Source organism: Triturus cristatus, chromosome 3_1 (genome assembly GCF_964204655.1).
Source record: "Triturus cristatus chromosome 3_1, aTriCri1.1, whole genome shotgun sequence".
Lineage (NCBI taxonomy): Eukaryota > Metazoa > Chordata > Amphibia > Caudata > Salamandridae > Triturus > Triturus cristatus.
Window position 1 is genome coordinate 25,981,130 of NC_140583.1, and position 21,950 is coordinate 26,003,079.

Consider the following 21,950-nt stretch of genomic DNA (forward strand, 5'->3'; position numbering starts at 1 on the left):
CGTCCACCACCACCAACACGTCCACCACCACCAACACGTCCACCACCAACACGTCCACCACCAACACGTCCACCACCAACACGTCCACCACCAACACGTCCACCACCAACACGTCCACCACCAACACGTCCACCACCAACACGTCCACCACCAACACGTCCACCACCAACACGTCCACCACCAACACGTCCACCACCAACACGTCCACCACCAACACGTCCACCACCAACACGTCCACCACCAACATGTCCACCACCAACATGTCCACCACCAACATGTCCACCACCTCGTCCACCACCACGTCCACCACCACGTCCACCACCACCACCATGTCCACCACCACCATGTCCACCACCACCATGTCCACCACCACCATGTCCACCACCACCATGTCCACCACCACCATGTCCACCACCACCACGTCCACCACCACGTCCACCACCACGTCCACCACCACCTCCACCACCACCTCCAACATCCACCAAGTCCATGTCCACCATCACCACGTCCAATACCACTATGTCCACCACCACCACATCCACCACGTCAACCACCACCACGCCCTCCACCACGTCCACCACTACATCCATCACCATGTCCACCACCTCCACCTCGTCCTCCACCACGTCTGCCACTACGTCGTCCACCACATCCACCACCACCACCACGTCCACCACCACCACGTCCACCACCACCACGTCCACCACCACCACGTCCTCCACCACCACGTCCACCACCACGTCCACCACCACCACGTCCTCCACCACATCCACGTCCACCACGTCAACCACCACCACGCCCTCCACCACGTCCATCACCATGTCCTCCACCTCATCCACCACCTCCACCACATCCACCACCACCACCACCACGTCCACCACCACCACATCCTCCACCACCACGTCCTCCACCACCACCACGTCCACCACCACCACCATGTCCTCCACCACCACCACGTCCTCCACCACCACCACGTCCTCCACCACCACCACGTCCTCCACCACCACCACGTCCTCCACCACCACCACGTCCTCCACCACCACCACGTCCTCCACCACCACCACGTCCTCCACCACCACCACGTCCTCCACCACCACCACGTCCTCTACCACCACCACGTCCTCCACCAGGTCCTCCACCACCACCACGTCCTCCACCACCACCACGTCCTCCACCACCACCACCACGTCCTCCACCACTACCACGTCCTCCACCACCACCACGTCCTCCACCACCACCACGTCCACCACCACGTCCACCACCACCACGTCCTCCACCACCACCACGTCCTCCACCACCACCACGTCCTCCACCACGTCCTCCACCACCACCACGTCCTCCACCACCACCACGTCCTCCACCACCGAGTCCACCACCAAGTCCACCACCAAGTCCACCACCACCACCAAGTCCACCACCACCACGTGCACCACCACCACCACGTGCACCACCACCACTACGTGCACCACGTCCACCACCACCAGGTCCACCACCACCACGTTCTCCATCACCACCACCATGTCCTCCTCCACCACGTTCTCCATCACCACCACCACGTCCTCCTCCACCACGTCTTCCATCACCACCACCACGTCCTCCTCCACCACGTCCTCCATCACCACCACCACGTCCTCCTCCACCACGTCCTCCATCACCTCCACCACGTCCTCCATCACCTCCAACACGTCCTCCATCACCTCCACCACGTCCTCCATCACCTCCACCACGTCCTCCATCACCTCAACGTCCTCCTCCACCACCACCACGTCCTTCATCACCACCACCACGTCCTTCATCACCACCACCACGTCCTCCATCACCTCCACCACGTCCTCCATCACCTCCACCACGTCCTCCTCCACCACCACGTCCTTCACCACCAGCACGTCCTCCACCACCACCAACACGTCCACCATCAACACGTCCACCATCAACACGTCCACCATCAACACGTCCAGCACCAACACGTCCAGCACCAATACGTCCACCACGTCCTCCTCCAGCACCACGTCCTCCACCACCACTACGTCCACCACCACCTCCACCACGTCCACCACCACAACGTCCACCACGTCCTCCTCCAGCACCACGTCCTCCATCACCTCCACCACATCCTCCATCACCTCCAGCACGTCCTCCATCACCTCCAGCACGTCCTCCATCACCTCCACCACGTCCTCCAGCACGTCCTCCATCACCTCCACCACGTCCTCCTCCACCACCACCACGTCCTCCTCCACCACGTCCTCCTCCACCACTACCACGTCCTCCTCCACCACCACCACGTCCTCCTCCACCACCACCACGTCCTCCTCCACCACCACGTCCTCCTCCACCACCATGTCCTCCACCACCACGTCCTCCTCCACCACCACGTCCTCCTCCACCACCACGTCCTCCTCCACCACCACGTCCTCCTCCACCACCACGTCCTCCTCCACCACCACGTCCTCCTCCACCACCACGTCCTCCACCAACACGTCCACCACCAACACGTCCACCACCAACACGTCCACCACCAACACGTCCACCACCAACACGTCCACCACCAACACGTCCACCACCAACACGTCCTCCTCCAGCACCACGTCCTCCATCACCTCCACCACGTCCTCCATCACCTCCACCACATCCTCCATCATCTCCACCACGTCCTCCATCACCTCCACCACGTCCTCCATCACCTCCACCACGTCCTCCATCACCACCACCACGTCCTCCTCCACCACCACGTCCTCCTCCACCACGTCCTCCTCCACCACCACCACGTCCTCCTCCACCACCACCACGTCCTCCTCCACCACCACGTCCTCCTCCACCACGTCCTCCTCCACCACCACGTCCTCCTCCACCACCACGTCCTCCTCCACCACCACGTCCTCCTCCACCACCAACACGTCCACCACCAACACGTCCACCACCAACACGTCCACCACCAACACGTCCACCACCAACACGTCCACCACCAACAGTCCACCACCAACACGTCCACCACCAACACGTCCACCACCAACACGTCCACCACCAACACGTCCACCACCAACACGTCCACCACCACCACGTCCACCACCACATCCACCACCTCCACCACCACCTCCACCTCCACCTCCACCACATCCACCACCTCCACCACCACCACATCCACCACGTCCACCACGTCCACCACCACCACGTCCACCACCACCACGTCCACCACCACCACGTCCACCACCACCACGTCCACCACCACCACGTCCACCGCCACGTCCACCGCCACGTCCACCACCACCGCCACGTCCACCACCACCACGTCCACCACCACCACGTCCACCACCACCACGTCCACAACCACTTCCTCAACCACATCTACCACCACCACCATGTCCACCACCACCACTACGTCCACCACTACGTCCACCACCACATCCACCACCACGTCCACCACGTTCTCCACCACCACGCCCTTCACCACCACCACGCCCTCCACCACCACCACGCCCTCCACCACCACCACGCCCTCCACCACCACCACGCCCTCCACCACGTCCTCCATCACCACCACGTCCTCCATCACCACCACGTCCTCCATCACCACCACGTCCTCCATCACCACCACGTCCTCCATCACCACTACATCCTCCACCACCACGTCCTCCACCACGTCCTCCACCACGTCCTCCACCACGTCCTCCACCACGTCCACCACCTCCACGTCCTCCACCACGTCCACCACCACGTCCACCACCACCACGTACATCACCACGTCCATCACCATGTCCACCACCTCCACCACCTCCACCACGTCCACCACCACGTCCTCCACCACATCCACCATCACCACCACATCCACCACCACCACCTCGTCCACCACCTCGTCCACCACCACGTCCACCACCACGTCCACCACCACGTCCACCACCACATCCACCACCACCACCCGTGACCGGTAAAGTGTCACTGGAGGGCAGGGGTAATAGGAGTGCCAACCCCGGCTGTACATGGGATGTTTAAGGATGCATTGGGTGCGAGAAGACGGGAATAGTGGCTAGAAGTATTACACCAGACCCAAGATACATTTTGAAGAGGCGCAGTGTCACAGGGGCTCCTGTAAAAGCACTCTCAGCATCTCTACCTCACAGTGGCACAAGCCACTCACTCAAAAGAAGCATTGGCATAGCCCATAGGTCTCACCCTTGGGACCTTATAAATGTTTAGCCATGCAACACTTGATGTTGTTGCACCAAGGGTATTGTGCTGGATAACTAAACACTTATAGGGTCCCAAAGGCGAGACCTATTGGCTATGCCAGTGCTTTTTTAATCTTATTTGTTTACCCAAACTATTCTTACCCCATGCCTCTTTTTCCTTCTTTTTCCCTTTCTTTTTTTTTTTACTGTTTCTTTCTTGTCCCTTCTGTTTCATTTTTCCTCATCATTTTCACCCCTTCTTCCTCTTCCACTAGTTTTCTGGTTTTCAGGGACAGCTGTTTGTGGTTGCCCTCTGTCTCTGAAGTTACTCATTTAAGTGGAATCAAGTAGAAGCGTCTCTTCCTACTGTCTGACCAGGTATTTTTTAATCTTTTAGGGACAATGGAGACCGGTCACGCCACCGAATCCCCAGGAATGCCCGGATGTCTGCACCCTCGCTTGGTCGTTTTGTGCCTAGGTAGGACAAGCTGTCACCAACAGCAGAACCTCTGTGCTTTGTCTTTTAGGATGGCGCTATTCATATTACCCGTATGGTGACCTTGTCTCCCAGCCGTTGCAGACGTGTTCCATCGATCACTCGGTTTCCTCCAGGGTTGCTTCTCCTGTTACCCATCTGCTGCCCACCTTCTGCACCATCCCCTGAACTGGTGGTGTTACTGTCACACCTCAGCTGCCCATCCTGCACTATCCCCTCTTGAGTTGTTCATCCTGTCACACCTCTGGTGCCCCCTTTCTGCGCCATCCCTGCTATAGATGTATTTCTGCACCATCCCCTGTGTAGATGTATTTCTGCACCATCCCCTGTGTAGATATTGTTCTCCAACACTAGATCTTTCATGTTTGCACATGCTTAGTCATTCCCTCTTGTATCAATCAATCAAGGGTTTATAAAGCGCGGCATATCACCAAAGAGGGTCTCGAAGCGCTGGAGTAACTCACTGCTCTGTTCATTCTTACAGCCAGGTCTTGAGTCCTTTCTTGAATTGCCTTAGCGAAGAGACGATCCAGAGTTACATGGGAAGGTCATCTCCAGCTTTGGCCACCAGGTGTGAGAATGAACGTCCTCTGTTGTGAGGCGGGCAATCCCCATTAATTTTGAAAAGCAGCAAATAATGTTTAAATGGCTTTAGGACTCCACAGCATTGCTTGTTTAGTAGCACATCCCCCTCATTTGAAACAATGCAATCTTCAGCCAATGAAATTAAAGTGCTGAGCTCTTCTGCTTCCTTAGACCCTGTTCTATTACTTTTTCTGATCTACCCTGTAGTTGAACCAGCGCTGCCTTCAGCTTCCAAAGTACTATACGTTGTGTACAGGGCACATTTTCTGGATAACCTCCATTTTCTGGGACAGTGAGATCTCTCCCATCAACTGCCATCATGAGTGAAAGAAAGAAAAAATCTTTTCAAATCCTGCCCTAACTATGGTCCGAAGAATCTATGCTAATGATATACAGGAACAATGTATGTATTGCCTTTATCCTGTGCACAATGCTTTTCTCTGAAGGACGGGGAGAGGAGGTTGGCACTGTATCTAGTGCATAAAAATAAACAACTTCCATCTAAGGGCGATGCCCCCTCCTCTGGGGATGATTCTGCAAAAAGCACTCAACCAAGCACTTCCAACAAGGGCGAGAAGCGTGAAAAGGGAAACGAGTAAGTCTTGCAGCCGAAAGCACCTGCAGCCACCTCTTCGAAGGAAAAAAAATAAAGTTTTCTTTCAAGATGCTCCAGGAAGGACAAATGCTAAGCTAGCCTATGATTCTAGTCTACTCGGATATTCCCATTTTCACCTGTGGGACCATCCTTGTCAAGGACTGTCACATCGACCATCAGACCTTCGCCGACTATGATGCCCCATAACCAGAAAGACCATTGTTTGAGGCATATGAGCTGCAGATTACACACTGTGCATAGATCGCCATCTGGTGTTGTGCCCGGATGTTGCAGTTGTTTTTCTCTTGGAAAGTCTTTGGAAGTCACGAGGTATGTGACTCCTCCTTTGGATCATACTGCGAATGGGTTTCGGCTCCATCCTCAGATTGTTTTTTTCCGCCATCGGGCTTGGATGTGATCTTCGCGCTCTGGTTCCGAACAGCTTCCAGCTCTTCTATCGACGCGCAATCCTCTCCCCCCTCTAGGGCAATTAACACCAGTGTCCTCCTCCGTCGGCATGCCTGGCTACGAATTTCAGGTTTCAAACCAGAGGTGCAAGCTTCCATCCTGAACCACCCCTTGGACCAGGAACCCCTGTTCGGCCCAAAAGTTGATGAGGCTCTAGAAAAAATGAAGACAGACACAGATACGGCGAAGTCTATGGGAGCCTTACAATCGCACCCTCCAGGCGCTCCTTTCGCCGCTCTTCCTTTCGAAGCACCTCCAGAGGCTACTCCTCGGACACAGCTTCTACCTCCTATAAAGCCCCTACCCAATCCACCTTTACAAGGGGTTACCAAAGCGGCGGCTACAGGGGCAACAATAATAAAGGCAGAGGCAAGACAAACACCTCCCACTCTGCCTCCATCCCTAACCAATGACTTCCCTCCACTCCCCCCAGACCATCACACTCCAGTTGGGGGCAGACTCCACAATTTCCTTCCTGTCTGGACTACCATCACCACAGACAAATGGGTAATGCAAATAAGTCGGTCAGGCTACTGCCTCGAACTAACATCTACCCCCCCCCCCCCCAACATTCCACCCAAACAACGCCCAATGTCACAGGAACATTTGCCATTACTAAAGCAGGAGGTAATCTCCCTCCTACAAAAGGGTGCAATAGAACTAGTTCCTACCAACCAAAAAAAGGGACGACACTCTACGGTCCATCCTAGACCACAGACCTCTAAATCACTATATACACTCAGACCATTTCCACATTGTCACACCCCAGCAGGTACTTCCACTGCTCTCCCAAAACGACTTCCTGGCCACCTTAGACCTCAAGGACGCCTATTTCCACAATCCTGTTCACAAAGCTCACAGGAAGTTTCTCAGATTTGTAGTGGACTGTCAACACTATCAATTCAAGGTGCTCCCCTTCGGAGTCACCACAGCTCCACGGGTGTTTACTATGTGCCTATCGGTAGTGGCAGCACACCTGCGAAGACAACATTCATGTCTTCCCATACCTAGACGACTGGCTCATAAAAACCAACTCATCCAACCAGTGTGTACAACACACTCACGCCACTATCCAACTACTTCACGACCTGGGCTTCACAATAAATCACACGAAGTCCCATCTGCAACCATCCCATGTAAAACAATACCTCGGTGCCACCATAGACACCGCAAAAGCGCAAGCCTACCCCAGTCCTGCCAGAATAGCAAGCATTCAGGCTCTCCGCGCCAAATTTCAGCCACAACACTCTCTTCCAGCTCGAGTGTTCATGCAACTTATAGGAATGATGGCCTCTTGCATCTTCATAGTACCTCACGCAAGACTCCAGATGCGTCCTCTCAAGAGTGCTTAGCGCGCCAATGGAACCAGGCTCAGGGTCAATTATCAGATCTGGTGTTGGTAGACGGTCGTGCCCATCGCTCTCTGCAGTGGTGGACCACCACAAACCTTTCCAAAGAGCTACAGTTCCTGGAACCGGTTCCTCAAATAGTACTGACAACGGACGCATGACTCTCCGGCTGGGGAGCGCACATACTACATCACACCATGCAGGGCAGGTGGACACCTCAACAAAAGTTGCTTCACATCAACCATCTAGAGTTACTAGCCATATTCTTAGCCCTAAAGGCCTTTCAAACACAGGTCTCAGGCAAGGCCGTCTTAGTCCGCACCGACAACATGACAGCCTGGCGGCACACACTCTCCGCAGCTCTCTCACCTAGCACAGAGCATATGGAGATGGGCCATACCCCAAAAAATCTTTCTCCTAGCCCAACATGTCCCAGGAGTCCAAAACACTATGGCGGATCTGCTGAGCAGACAAACACAACAGATCCACGAATGGGAACTCCATCCACAAGTTCTTCACCCATACTTTCAAATGTGGGGGCATCCACAGATAGACCTCTTCGCCACCCACGAAAACACCAAATACCCAAGCTTCGCCGCCAGATATCCACACCCATTGTCCAAAGGCAATGCGATATGGATGAACTGGTCAGGCAGATTTGCGTACGCTTTTCCGCCTCTCCCACTCATTCCATTAGTGGTGCGCAAACTACAACACCACTCCCTCACTCTCATCCTAGTAGCTCCAACTTGGACCAGGCAACCGTGGTACACCACACTACTGGAACTATCTGTAGTACCGCACCAAAAATTACACCTCTCTCCATGCCTCTTAACCCAGAACCATGGAGAGATCAGACACCCGGACCCAGCTCAGCTCAACCTTGCGATCTGGCTCCTGAAATCTTAGAATTCGGTTATTTAAATCTTCCCCCTGACTGTATGAACGTCATTAAAGAAGCTAGACGACCTACCACTAGAGCTTGCTACGCTGCCAACTGGAAACTGGAAACGTTTTGTGATCTATTGCCACAACAATAACTTCAATCCCCTAGATGTGTCCATTCAACACATCATAGGCTATTTACTATGTAGGAAGGTGGATATCTGACTATGGTTACCCCCAACTTTTTGCCTAGTGTCTAGCTGGTTTTTCGACTCAGTTGGCCTGAGATCCTGCCATTCGGGGTCTCAGGCTGTCTGCTCTCTCTTTAAAATGGACTCCATGTACCCTAGGTACATATCCAATTGGTAAGTTTCACCTTATTGGACCCTGTACAGTGTACTCTAGGTACCCAGGGCATAGGTGTACCCTAGGCCTCCCAGGGGCTGCAGCATGTATTATGCCACCCCTGGTCTGGCCTTCCAATCAGACACAACTGGCTGATCAGTCAGCTGGGGCAAGGTCGTGTAATCACCCCTTGCTTAGATATAGTATACCTATATCTACCCTTAGATATAGACACATGTGTACCTATCAGCCACTCCTATGGCAGGCCTTAACAATCCTGGAGGCAGAGTGCTTGGTAACATGTGAGATAGTGCTCTAGCATGAGCTGAGCCTGTCTGCAGCTTTCGGAACCATGTCCTTATAGCTGTTCTATGATATAGCCTACCATATACTCTTAAAGTGCCTTATAATCTTAAACGGTTATGGTAACTATGGTTTGGCTTTATCAAAACATGTCGTGTAAGGTGTCTAACACTTTGGAATAATACCCCCATCCCGTTTCTGGTGATGAGGATATTATCCCTCCCTTCTAGAGGGAGAAGACATGTTGAAACCTACTTACCTGGTTAAAGTTAACCAGAGCCCCAGCATCACAAAATGGATGCTGCTGCCATGACACAAGTCTGACCTCCTGCTGCTGGGAGTGATCCCGGCACGGGAGGCTTGGACAATAGGTTTCCTGCCTTGGGAGGTGCGAGCACCACCCCAGACAGGCCTTAGTGTATTGGGGCAGGGAGGGATGAAAGAAACGAGACACTGCCTGGGGCACACAAGGTGTCCCATGCATAGTCCAGTTCAAACCGGTGCTGGGGCTCTCCAGCCCCAGTCCTGGTGCGAAACTGGACAAAGGGAAGTGGGTGTAACCACCCCCCTCCCAGGTCCCACCCATAAGGCGTGACCTAGCAGCCAACCCAGCCCCCCAGATTAGTATAAGTGTGGTAGCTGGGCCCCAGGAAATTAGATTATCCTGAACCTGCACCTTGAACAGAAACTCTGGACCTTCGACATTCGACGAAAGAAGAAGACTGAAGAATCTCCCTTGTGGCCAAGGAGTGGTCACCCTGTGCGAACAGGCACCATCAAGAGACTTACCCTTTGCTTTGCTGAAGTCCTACGAGGGACCGACTGCAGAGCCTGACCAGAGCCTTGACTTCCAGACTTCTCCGACCCTGATCCACATCCACAGCCGAGCTGAGATCCGTGGAGGCGACGAGAGACGTGGGACCGGCTACCTGGGAAAAGTGGTGAGTATCTTCCAGCACAGCTTCTGAGGCACCCTCGAAGTTGTGCACCGGGGATTGAGAAGCCCCAACCACCATCTGCACCGAAGATCAGCCCCCCACACTCCACGAGTCCTGCGTGGGGCCCTTCTGCATTTTCCTGCTTGCCGCGTCTGTCCGGTTGCTTGCCCGTTGGCTAGTAACCTTTGCGACGACACACCTTTGATTTTCCACTGCTGGTTTGGCTCCTCCTGACTGGCTCCTGCTCCTCTGCAAAAGAGAAGCACCCCAGACCTTCCTGGTCTGCACCAGAAGAAAGTCCTCCATTCTTTGTGGGTTCCGCTTGCCAAGGCTTGGTGAGTCCTAGTTCGACTTCGACGCCGCCGACAGCAAGAGCCTTCGTGGGACAGCTTGCCTCCTGGTCCTGGTCGTCCTCGACATCTCCTGGTACCCGTGGCTGCTGCGACAAGCTTCACCTCTTCACCTGCAATCTCCCGACATCGCCTGGTTCCTTCCTGGTTCCACGTGGTCACTGGCTAGTGACCCAGACTCTGTCCCTTCTGCTTGCAGGTATCCTTCCTTCTTGATCCCGGCCTTGGGATCCACCGGACACTCTTCACTGACTGCCTGTCAGCAACTTTCCTTCAGGCATCCATAGAAGTCCACGACGAAACCCGACGCAAGTTCACACCTATGCACCCGCAGCCCGTGGGCTAGGTAACTTGGGTACTTCGGTGCTCACAAGGGTATTGACTATCCTAGGGTCTAGTTTCCGAGTCTCGACTTTCTAGCTATACCAGAAGTGTCCTAAAACTGCTTATTTCTGAACTGTACTATTTCTATCGATTATACGCATTACGCGTGAGTGTTTCCACTCTGCACCTGAATCCTGTGGGCCTCCCACTTCCTAACCTTTGGTAGTATAGTGTAGCCCCAGCGATTCCCTAGGCCTATCCTATTTCCGTGACAGTGGTCCTTATACCACTTCCTTAGTATATGGTTTGCGTGGCCCCTAGGGCCTAACTGTATTACTTACCTGTGTGACTTAATGTATGCTTGAATAAGACTGTGTTGTACTTACCTCGAATCTCATAAAGAGTGCTGAGGGTTTGACTAGAATAAATACACTTTATTTTATATGTTCGAGGCATGTGGGCTGCTGAATTCATATCTGTGCATAGATCGCCGCCTAGTGTTGGGTCCGGATGATTGCACATTATTGTCCTGGAAGAGTCTTCGAAGTATCACGAGATAGGTGGCTCCTCCCCTGGACTACAGTGCGCATGGGCATCCTCTCCATCCTTAGATTATTTTTTTCCGCCATTGGGTTCGGATGCAACTATCTTAGCTCAACTTCGGAATACTTAGTTTTAGGCCAAAAGGCCTATAGTTTTCGTCGGTACAGTTACCGTTCGGTGTCGACTACTAGCTTAGTGCTCCACACCCTCTTCCGACTTTCGTACCGAATTGGTACAAACTTCGAAGCTCGATCGACGATGGAATCGAGGACTCCGTTCAAGAGGTGTCCGTTGTGCCACGCCAAGTACCCTCATATCGACGTCCTCCCAGTCTGTAATAAATGTCTCTCGCCGGATCACGACGAATCGAAATGCATGGCCTGTGCACGGTTCCGATCCAAGAAGACTCTGCGGAACCGACGGGCAGCGAGGCTCGAGGCGCAGCAAGCGGCGCCCGCACCCACCAATATATTCAGCACCGAGGACGAGGAGGCCGAGAGCGTGGAAGAAATAGTCTCTAGCCCCGCTTCAGAACATGATTCCCAATCGGACAACGATGACGAAGTGATCTTTCGACGTGAAGAAACCGTCGACGAGGTAGGGGACTTCGACGAAGCCTATGGGGCCGAAGAAGACAGCTCTCCTGAAGAGCTAGGCCAATCCGTCGAAACGGAGGCCGAAACTGGACGTCGTCATCAGGCTCCGGTCGAGGGATCGCCTTCGGGCCTTACCCAAGATCTAATACATGGTTCCTCGGCCCCGCCTTCCGGTCCGGCCTCGAACACTCTGCAAGAGCCACTATTACCAAAGACGACCGGGTTATTAAACCCAAACACATCCATCGCTCCAGTCCCTTTAAAATCGAAAGTGAAACTGGTGGTGGTCGGATCGAAGGCGTCGAAACAATCCACTGCCCCGGCGCCGAAAAAAGTCGTCGGCTCCGACCGCGTCCAAAGAGACTTCGGCGCCGAGCTCACCGCAACAGATGCGGTCGACACACAGAAGAAGCGCGCCCTCGGGCACCACAAGGCACCGAGACCTTCGGCGCCGACACCGAACGCCGTAACCTCCGCAGTCAAGATGGCCGCCCCGGCTACGTCGACGCCTAAAGCACCAATGCCGAATAAGTCCTCGACTACGTCGACTGTCGATGCATCCCTTCAGACCAGTGACCCCCTTCCGACAAAAAAGTCGGGGTCGGCCTCGACGTCTACTACCAAGGTGCCCACAAAACCACCATCTGAGTTTGCTGTGCAGCAGGTCTCTGCATCTCTACAACGCATCCGTGACCGGGTAGCCCTCCACTCTACCTCGGGTCCCGACACTACCTTACCCTGTAGAGTGCACTCAGAGCCCACCAACATTACATTTGGGCTGCCACCAACATCGGCACCGAAACTATTTCAAATTCGGACACGTGTCCTCCACACACAGTCCACCACCACTGGCCTAACAGAACAAGATTATTCGGGGCCACAATTTATCGACGCCGACACTGGCAGGTTAATGCTCCACAAGCGCAAAATAACGCCAATCAGGGAAGAGGTGCCATACAAAATTCCTCTTAAACGCAAGCTGCCGGCGGAGCAGGAACCAGTGCTACAAGAACACCTCCATCCCCTCCACCTAGATCCGCAGTCCTTTTCTCCTACCCCTTCCGAATCGGACCCAATGCAGGAATATGGCGGGGAGGATACCATCTACCCCGGGGACGTAGATCACGATGAACCACTACAAGACCCTGATCAGGCGTGGGATGACCCCACAGACCAAAGTGTCGCGCCACATACTCAAGATGCGCAACTCTACAACGTAAAAACGTCTCCTACAGAGGACACAGCCGCATTTAATGCCCTCATCGAACGGGCTGCTGCTCATCATGGGGTGGAGCTACATTCTGATGCCATTGAGGAAGACTTCCTGCTTGACACTTTCGCATCCTCAGAAAGGACTGTCAAAACTCTGGCCATGCTAAAAGGGGTTCTGAAACCTGCCAAAGACATTTTCAAGGACACCACAAGAGCCCGGGTGTTAAACCCCAGGATTGAAAAGAAATATAAGCCTGCACCCAGTGACCCTAAATACATTAGGGGTCAGTTGCCATTAGACTCTATGGTGGTTGCCAACGCTCGCAAAAGAGCCCACTCACAGACAACTGGTGATGCTCCTCCCCCAGACAAAGAGTCAAAAGTACTTGGAACATCGGGCAAACGCATTGCAGCGCAAGCAGCGAATATCCTGTGCATTGCCAATACACAGGCACTCCTGGCACGTTATGACAGGTCACATTATGACACGCTGGAGTCACTGCTCCAACATCTACCAGAGGAGTATAAAGAGTCAGCGGAACTCCTCATTAGAGAAGGACAACTCCTCACTAATGCATCCATAAAATGCGCCCTAGACGCAGCTGACACAGCGGCCAGGGCAATAAACACAAGTGTCATGCTGCGACGCCATGCCTGGTTACGCATCTCAGGCTTCAAACCCGAGATCCAAAACAATATCCTGAACTTACCAGTGAACACAGAATTCTTATTTGGCCCAGACGTTGACACTACCCTAGAGAAAATAAAGAAAGACACGGACACTGCGAAATCTATGGGGGCTCTACAAACGCAACAATTTCGTAGTGGCTCCTTTCGTCGCACCGGAAATAGGGGAACGTCAAGGGGTCAGGGGTCACAACAACAGTATACTAAAGGTGGCACACAAAGCACCTACGACAAAAACAACAGGGGTGGATATCGTGGATCCAGCACCAAGGGCAGGGGATGTGGCTATGGCAACACCAGGTCCTCCCCAAAGAACAAACAGTGACGCCCTCTCCTTACCCCCCGACCACTTAACACCTGTCGGGGGACGACTCCAGCTGTTCCTGTCCGCATGGAAGAACATCACCACGGACAGGTGGGTCAGGGACATCATCCAGCACGGGTACTGTCTAGAATGAACTTCCACTCCACCCAACATACCACCAAAGCATCGTCCTATGTCAGCCGAGCACTTAGGTTTACTCCAGCAGGAAGTGATCGCTATGCTCGCAAAAGGGGCAATAGAAGTAGTGCCCATCGACCAGCAGGGCGCAGGGGTGTACTCTCTGTACTTCTTAATCCCCAAAAAGGACGGCTCGCTCAGACCTATTCTAGACCTGCGACCCCTAAACCTATATATTCTGTCGGAGCATTTCCATATGCTCACCCTCCAGCAGGTTCTCCCACTACTCGGTCAGGGAGATTTCCTAGCTACGCTAGACCTAAAGGATGCATACTTCCACATACCCATACACCCGTCACACAGGAAATACCTCAGATTCACGATTCAAGGGAATCACTATCAGTTCAAAGTTCTCCCCTTCGGAGTAACAACAGCACCCAGGGTCTTTACCAAGTGCCTGGCAACAGTGGCCGCGCACCTGCGAAGACAAAACATTCACGTTTTCCCTTATCTGGACGACTGGCTAGTTCAGGCCAAGTCAGCACAACAATGTGCCACCCACATGTCCCACACCATTCACCTTCTTCACGATCTGGGATTCTCACTAAATTACCCAAAATCAAGTCTCCAACCTGCGCACGTACAACAGTACTTGGGCGCGACAATCAACACTCTGGCTGCCACAGCTCAGCCAACTTTAGTGAGAATCAACAGCATGCAACTGCTGATCTCGAAATTCAAACCTCAACACTCCCTTCCGGCGCGAGTGTTCATGCAGTTGATAGGCATGGTGGCCTCCTGCATTTTCATAGTCCCACACGCTAGACTACATATGCGCCCGCTTCAGGAGTGCTTAGCACGTCAATGGAATCAGGCTCACGGGCAACTAAAAGACCTAGTGTTGGTGAGCGGTCAGGCATACAACTCTCTGCATTGGTGGAACCCACAAAACCTTTGCAAAGGTCGACCGTTCCAAGAGCCTGTTCCACAAATAATACTGACAGCGGACGCGTCTCTCCAAGGATGGGGAGCTCATGTACTCAATTACACAGTGCAGGGACTATGGACAACACAACAAAAGAAGATGCACATCAACCTTCTGGAACTGATGGCAATCTTCCTAGCCATGAAGGCATTCAAAGTACACCTGTGCAACAAGGTCGTGTTGATCCGGACGGACAACATGACTGCCATGTACTACATACAGAAGCAGGGAGGAACACACTCTCCACAGTTGTCTCATCTGGCTCAGAGCATGTGGAAGTGGGCCATTCAGAGGAACATGTTCCTCATGGCGGAACACCTCCCAGGCAAGGACAACCAGATGGCGGATCTGCTCAGCAGACACAGCCACCAGATGCACGAGTGGGAGCTACACCCATCAGTACTCCAACCGTACTTCCAGCAGTGGGGTCATCCAGAGATAGACATATTCGCCACAAAAGAAAACGCAAAATGCCAAAGCTTTGCCGCCAGGTTCCCACATCCACAGTCGCAGGGCAATGCGATATGGATGAACTGGTCCGGCAGATTTGCGTACGCTTTTCCCCCAGCGCCGTTAATACCGCTGGTGGCACGCAAACTGCGACAGCACTCACTGACACTCATCCTGGTTCCTCCGAAGTGGGCGCGCCAGCCATGGTACACCACCTTTCTGGAACTTTCCGTGGTGCCGCATCAAAGGCTGCGGATCAAACCCGCGCTTTTGACGCAGAACCATGGAGAAATTCAGCACCCAGATCCGCAACAGCTGAACCTGGCAATCTGGCTGCTGAAGTCTTAGAGTTTGGCTACCTAAACCTGCCACCTGACTGTATGGAGATCATCAAGGAGGCCAGGAGACCCACTACCAGAGCTTGCTATGCAGCTAAATGGAAGAGGTTTGTCATTTACTGCAACAACAATGACATTAACCCGCTAGACGCATCCATTCAAAACATAATCTGCTATCTCTTACACCTATACCGATGCAATCTGGCATACACCTCAGTACGTATCCATTTAACCGCAATAGCAGCCTATCTCCAAAACAGGCAGCACCTCTCTTTATTCAGAGTGCCTGCCATCAAAGCCTTCTTGGAAGGACTTAAACGAGTGATTCCCCCAAGGCACCCCCCAGCACCGGTGTGGAACCTCAACTTGGTCCTCACCAGACTGATGGGTCCGCCCTTTGAACCTCTCCATTCATGTGAGATTCAATTCCTCACCTGGAAAGTGGCTTTCCTGGTTGCCATCACTTCCTTAAGGAGAGTTAGTGAACTCCAGGCACTAACCATTCAAGAGCCATTCATACAGGTTCACGCAAACCGGGTTGTACTACGTACCAACCCCAAATTCATGCCTAAAGTAATATCGCAGTTCCACATGAACCAAACCATTGAACTGCCTGTTTTCTTTCAAAATCCACAAAATGTCGCTGAGAGAATGCTCCACACACTAGATGTAAAGAGGGCCCTCATGTACTATATTGACAGAACTAAAAACTTTAGGAAGACAAAACAACTCTTCGTTGCCTTCTCTCCACAACACAAGGGCAACGCCATTTCCAAAGCAGGTATAGCCAGATGGATCGTTAAATGTATCCAAATTTGTTATCAAAAAGCTAAACGCACATTGACGATTCCCCCACGAGCCCACTCAACACGAAGGTTAGGGGCGTCCATGGCTTTCCTGGGAAACATTCCTTTACAGGAAATATGTAGAGCAGCCACATGGTCCACTATACATACATTTACCAAACACTACTGTGTAGATGTACACTCAAAACAGCAGGCAGCTGTAGGACAGGCTGTTCTCAAAACTCTTTTTCAGACTGCAGCAGCTGGCACTGGTAGCCGCCGCTAATAGGAGGTACTGCTATGTATTCTATGCACAGATATGAATTCAGCAGCCCACATGCCTCGAACTGAATATGCTACTTACCAGTATGCATCTGTTCTTGGCATGTAGGGCTGCTGACATTCATATCGCCCACCCTCCTCCCCGGCGCCTGTAGCGGCTGCAGCAATCAGAATTACTGTATAGCATGGTCATCCCTTACTGTATCTACTCCATCACTGCCACAATGGCGAAAAACAATCTAAGGATGGAGAGGATGCCCATGCGCACTGTAGTCCAGGGGAGGAGCCACCTATCCCAGGATACCTCGAAGACTCTTCCAGGACAACAACGTGCAAACATCCGGACCCAACACTAGGCGGCGATCAATGCACAGATATGAATGTCAGCAGCCCTACATGCCAAGAACAGATGCATACTGGTAAGTAGCATATTCAATATATCAGTTGTGGTGTCCTTTCATTTGGTATTCAAGGGATTACATATGGTATAACAGCTGGCTTCACATGCCATTCAGAGTTTAGCCTAAGACTGCTCTTGTCCATGCTACCACTAGGATAGCTGGTCTATAAGGTTGACTTTACAACCAATCACCATAAGGGTTGTTTGGACTGATACAAGGTGTACACTAGAATTAGTGACATCATATATCAGGCCAACTTCTCACATACTACACCTACAAAGATGCAATCTAGCCTACACTTCTATCAGACTGCACCTTGCAGCCATAGCAGCTTATCAACAAAACAGGCAACATCTATCTCTCTTTAGAGTACCTGCCATAAAAGCCTTCATGGAAGGCCTCAAAAGAATAATTTCCCCAAGAGTGCCACCCTCACCGATGTGGAACCTAAACATCGTTCTCACCAGACTAATGGGGCCTCCCTTTGAACCTCCACACAAATGTGAGCTACAATTCCTAACATGGAAAACTGCTTTTTTTTTAGCCATCACTTCTCTCAGAAGTGTCAGCGAGATACAAGCACTCCCCATTCAAGAACCTTTTCTGCAAATGCACCATAACAAGGTGGTTCTCCGTACTAATCCAAAATTCCTTCCTAAAGTCATTTATCCCTTTCACCTAAACCAATCTGTGGAACTACCCGTATTCTTCCCGCAACCACAAACCGTTACAGCAAGAGCTCTACACACATTAGATGTCAAAAGAGCCTTACTCTACTACATCGAGAGAACACAACCATTTCGTAAAACAACACAACTGTTCGTTTCCTTCTCACCACCACATAAAGGCAACCCCATCTCCAAATCTGGGATAGCCAGGTGGATTGTCAAATGCATTCAGATTTGCTACCACAAGGCAAAACGAGCATTATTTGTTCCCCCTAAAGCCCACTCTACACGTAAGATGGGGGCTTCCATGGCATTCTTAGGGAACATTCCCTCAGATGATATCTGCAGAGCAGCTACATGGTCAACACCGCACACTTTCACTAAACAATATTGTGTAGATGTGCAGGCTAAGCAACAAGCTAGTGTGAGCCAGGCTGTACTCAAAACATTGTTTCAAACCACTGCAACAGCTACCGGTGGTCGCCGCTAGGAGCGAGTACTGCTATATAATCTATGCACAGTGTGTAATCTGCAGCTCATATGCCTCAAACGGCAAATGCTACTTACCAGTATGTATCAGTTCTTGGCATGTAGAGCTGCAGATCTACACACGCCCACCCGCCTCCCCGGCTACCTTTATCTGTTCCACTTTTTCTTATTTAGATACAACACACATGGGCCTCTTCACTGGTATTACTACGCTCCATCTTTCCCTGCTGGCGAAAAACAATCTGAGGATGGAGCTGAAGCCCATGCGCAATACGATCCAAAGGAGGAGTCACCGACCTCGTGACTTCCAAAGACTTTCCAAGAGGAAAAACAAACTGCAAACATCCGGGCCCAACACCAGATGGCGATCTATGCACAAGTGTGTAGATCTGTAGCTCTACATGCCAAGTAGCATTTGCCTTCCGCGATGACAAAGTTGATGACCACCCCAAAGATGTCTCTTCTTTGGCCATTGACAACAAACCCAGGAGTGAGGCCTATCAGCTCAACTATGACACACTTTACAAACTGAGTTTTCTACACCAGTTACTTTTTCACACATCAAGATGAGAAAAGAGTGAAGGGGCCCGGAGTTGGGATCCCATGCCCCTGGGTGGCCTTTTCTCGAGCCTGTTCCACAGACTGTGCTAACAGCAGACACATTGCTCACTGGTTGGGGCACTCACCTACAAAGTCCCACAATCCAAGGATTATGGACTCTAAAATACAAAAGCCTCCATATAACTCACCTAGAGCTACTAGCAATGTTTCTAGTGCTCAAAGCCTTTCAAACTCACCTCATAGGCGAAACTGTCTTAGTCTGCACAGACAACATGATAGCTATGTACTATATACAAATACAGGGTCGGACACAGACGCTATCCACTGTCACGCCTAGCACAAACCATTGGGAAATGGGCTATACACCACAAGATTTATCTCCTAGCAGAACATCTTCCAGGAGTAAACAATCAAATTGTTGACCTTCTCAGACAGAGACTGCATATCCACAAGTGGGAATTTCATCCCCAGATTCTTCTTCCCTACTTTCAGGAATGGGGATTTCCTCACATAGACCTGTTCACCACAGCACAAACGTAAAACCACCCTTCTAAAGCTCTCAGTAGTTCCACACCAAAAGCTGCATCTCAACTCCAGTCTCCTCACTCAGAGCCATGGAGAAATAAGACATCCAGATCCCAGGGAACTTAACCTAGCGATTTGTCTCCTGAAGTCGTAGAGTTTGTTTATTTGCAGTTACCACCAATCTGTATGAATATCCCAAAGGAGGCTAGGAGCCCTACTACTAGGGCGTGTTATGCAGCAAAGTGGAAACGATTTGTTATATACTGTAACAATAACAATATCGATCCCCTTGATGCTTCAGTGCAAAACATCATCTGTTATCTCTTACACTTACAGCAATCTGGATTAGGATAAACATCCGTTCGATTACATTTAACATCTGTAGCTGCATACTTACAAAACAGATAACACTTCCCTCTATTCAGAGTACCAGTGAAAAAAGCCTTTATGGAAGGACTAAAAAGAGTAATACCACCAAGAGCTCCACCTGCACCAGTTTGGAACTTGAACATAGTCCTTACGAGGCTAATGGGTCCACCTTTTGAAGCAATGCACAAGTGTCAACTACAACATCTCTCATGGAAGGTTGCTTTTCTTATTGCAATCACTTCCTTAAGAAGAGTTGGTGAGCTCCAGGCACTAACTATACGAGAGCCTTTCTTTCAACTTCACAAAGACAAAGCGGTTCTTCAAACCAATCCCAAATTTCTTCCTAAAGTGGTTTCTGTTTTTCACATCAATCGGTTGAGTTACCCGTGTTCTTTCCTCAACCTGATTCTGTAGCAGAACAAGAGCTACACACTAGATGTTAGAAGAGCTCTACTATATTATGTAGAAAGAACAAAAGATTTTCGCAAGACAAAACAGCTTTGTTGCTTTTCGTCACCACACAAATGCAATCCCATTTCTAAATCGGGCATTGCAAGATGGATCGTGAAATGTATCCAAACATGATCATGTGAAAGCGAAAAGAACATTGACAATACACCCTAGGGTGGATTCCACCCGCAAAATCGAGGCTACTGTGGCTTTCTTAGGGAATATTCCCCTAGCTGACATCTGTAAGGCAGCAACATGTTCTACACCACACGCATTCACCAAGCACTATTGTATAGTCTATGCAAAGCACGTGATCTACAGCTCACATGGCATAAACGGATAATGTTACATACCCAGTAGGCATCTGTTCTTGGCATGTAGAGCTGTAGATTCACATTTGCCCTCCTGCCTCCCCGGGTACCAGTTGCAGTTTTCTTACTTTACATACATACGCATGGACATCTCTATTCTACCTTTACTAACTCCATTCCCGCCCTCTGCGGGTAAACAATCTAACAATGGAGTCGATGCCCATGCGCACTATCACCGAAAGGAGGAGTCACCTACCTATTGACTGGAAAGATTTCTTCGAAGAAAAACAACTTGCAAACATCCGTACACAACACTAGATGGCAGGAGTATGCAAAGCATGCAAATCTACAGCTGTACATGCCAAGAACAGATGCTTACTGGGTAAGTAACATTATTCTTCAGCCCTGGGCTTCATTGAGTGTCATACGACCACACCCCACTGTGATTGGTTGACCTGGGTGGGTAAATATGAGATACTATTTTCACCCCTGCGACCCTTGTTTTCGATATTACCAGGTGACGCTGGTTCCAGTTTGGGTGTAAGGGTCTGTCCTTGTTGTACATATCCTGTTCTGATTCAAGCATGTGAATACATGAAAGATCCACTTCTGGAGTAGAAAGGAGTTACTTACCAGTTCCAGCTCTCCAGCCTTCGTGTCTTTCATATATTCACATTCCCCGGTCAGAGGCTCATTTATTTTGCCCTTTACTCACAATTTGGGACTTGGAATCTGAGCAGTGGTGATGGCTAGGGTGGTAGGAGAGCTTATGACTTCCACCTCATTGGCTGAAGTTCGGATTGTTAGGTGGATGTGTTATTAATCAAACACCATTGTTGAGGCACATGGTCATTTTATGCTGTTTGCTGCTATTTAAAAGTACCAGATTCTCAGCATGATGGGAAACGGTTCAAGCATGTGAATATATGAAGCATGCCAAGTTTGGAGAACTGCAGTTACAGGTAAGTAACTTGTTTTTCCCTGAGCCGCCTCTAGTGTCCTTCTGCGTTGCCATCCTTTAGAATGGATGGTTTCCTAAAACAGTACTTCCC

At 51.3% G+C, this 21,950-nt stretch overlaps 2 protein-coding genes across 3 annotated transcripts in view; both read left to right on the forward strand.

Annotated features, from left to right (window-relative positions):
• The window catches only part of AMBRA1 (autophagy and beclin 1 regulator 1), a 764,496-nt gene that overhangs the window by 401,552 nt on the left and 340,994 nt on the right, over positions 1-21,950 (forward strand). For both annotated transcript variants that reach the window (XM_085646678.1, XM_085646680.1), the window contains one exon: positions 4,564-4,644. In XM_085646678.1, the coding sequence (XP_085502804.1) occupies positions 4,564-4,644 (81 nt within the window). The remainder of the gene's footprint in view (positions 1-4,563; positions 4,645-21,950) is intronic.
• On the forward strand, positions 490-4,517 carry LOC146859635 (uncharacterized). The gene is made up of 2 exons (XM_085646408.1): positions 490-1,379; positions 4,442-4,517. The coding sequence occupies exons 1-2, from the start codon at positions 490-492 to the stop codon at positions 4,515-4,517; spliced, it is 966 nt and encodes a 321-aa protein (XP_085502534.1).

Coding starts and splice junctions, on each gene's coding strand:
- LOC146859635 (XM_085646408.1), top strand. CDS start 490: ATGTCCACCATCACCACGTCCAATACCACTATGTCCACCACCACCACA. Junction 1,380..4,441: donor ACCACCGAGTCCACCACCAA/GTCCACCACCAA, acceptor CTCTTCCACTAG/TTTTCTGGTTTTCAGGGACA.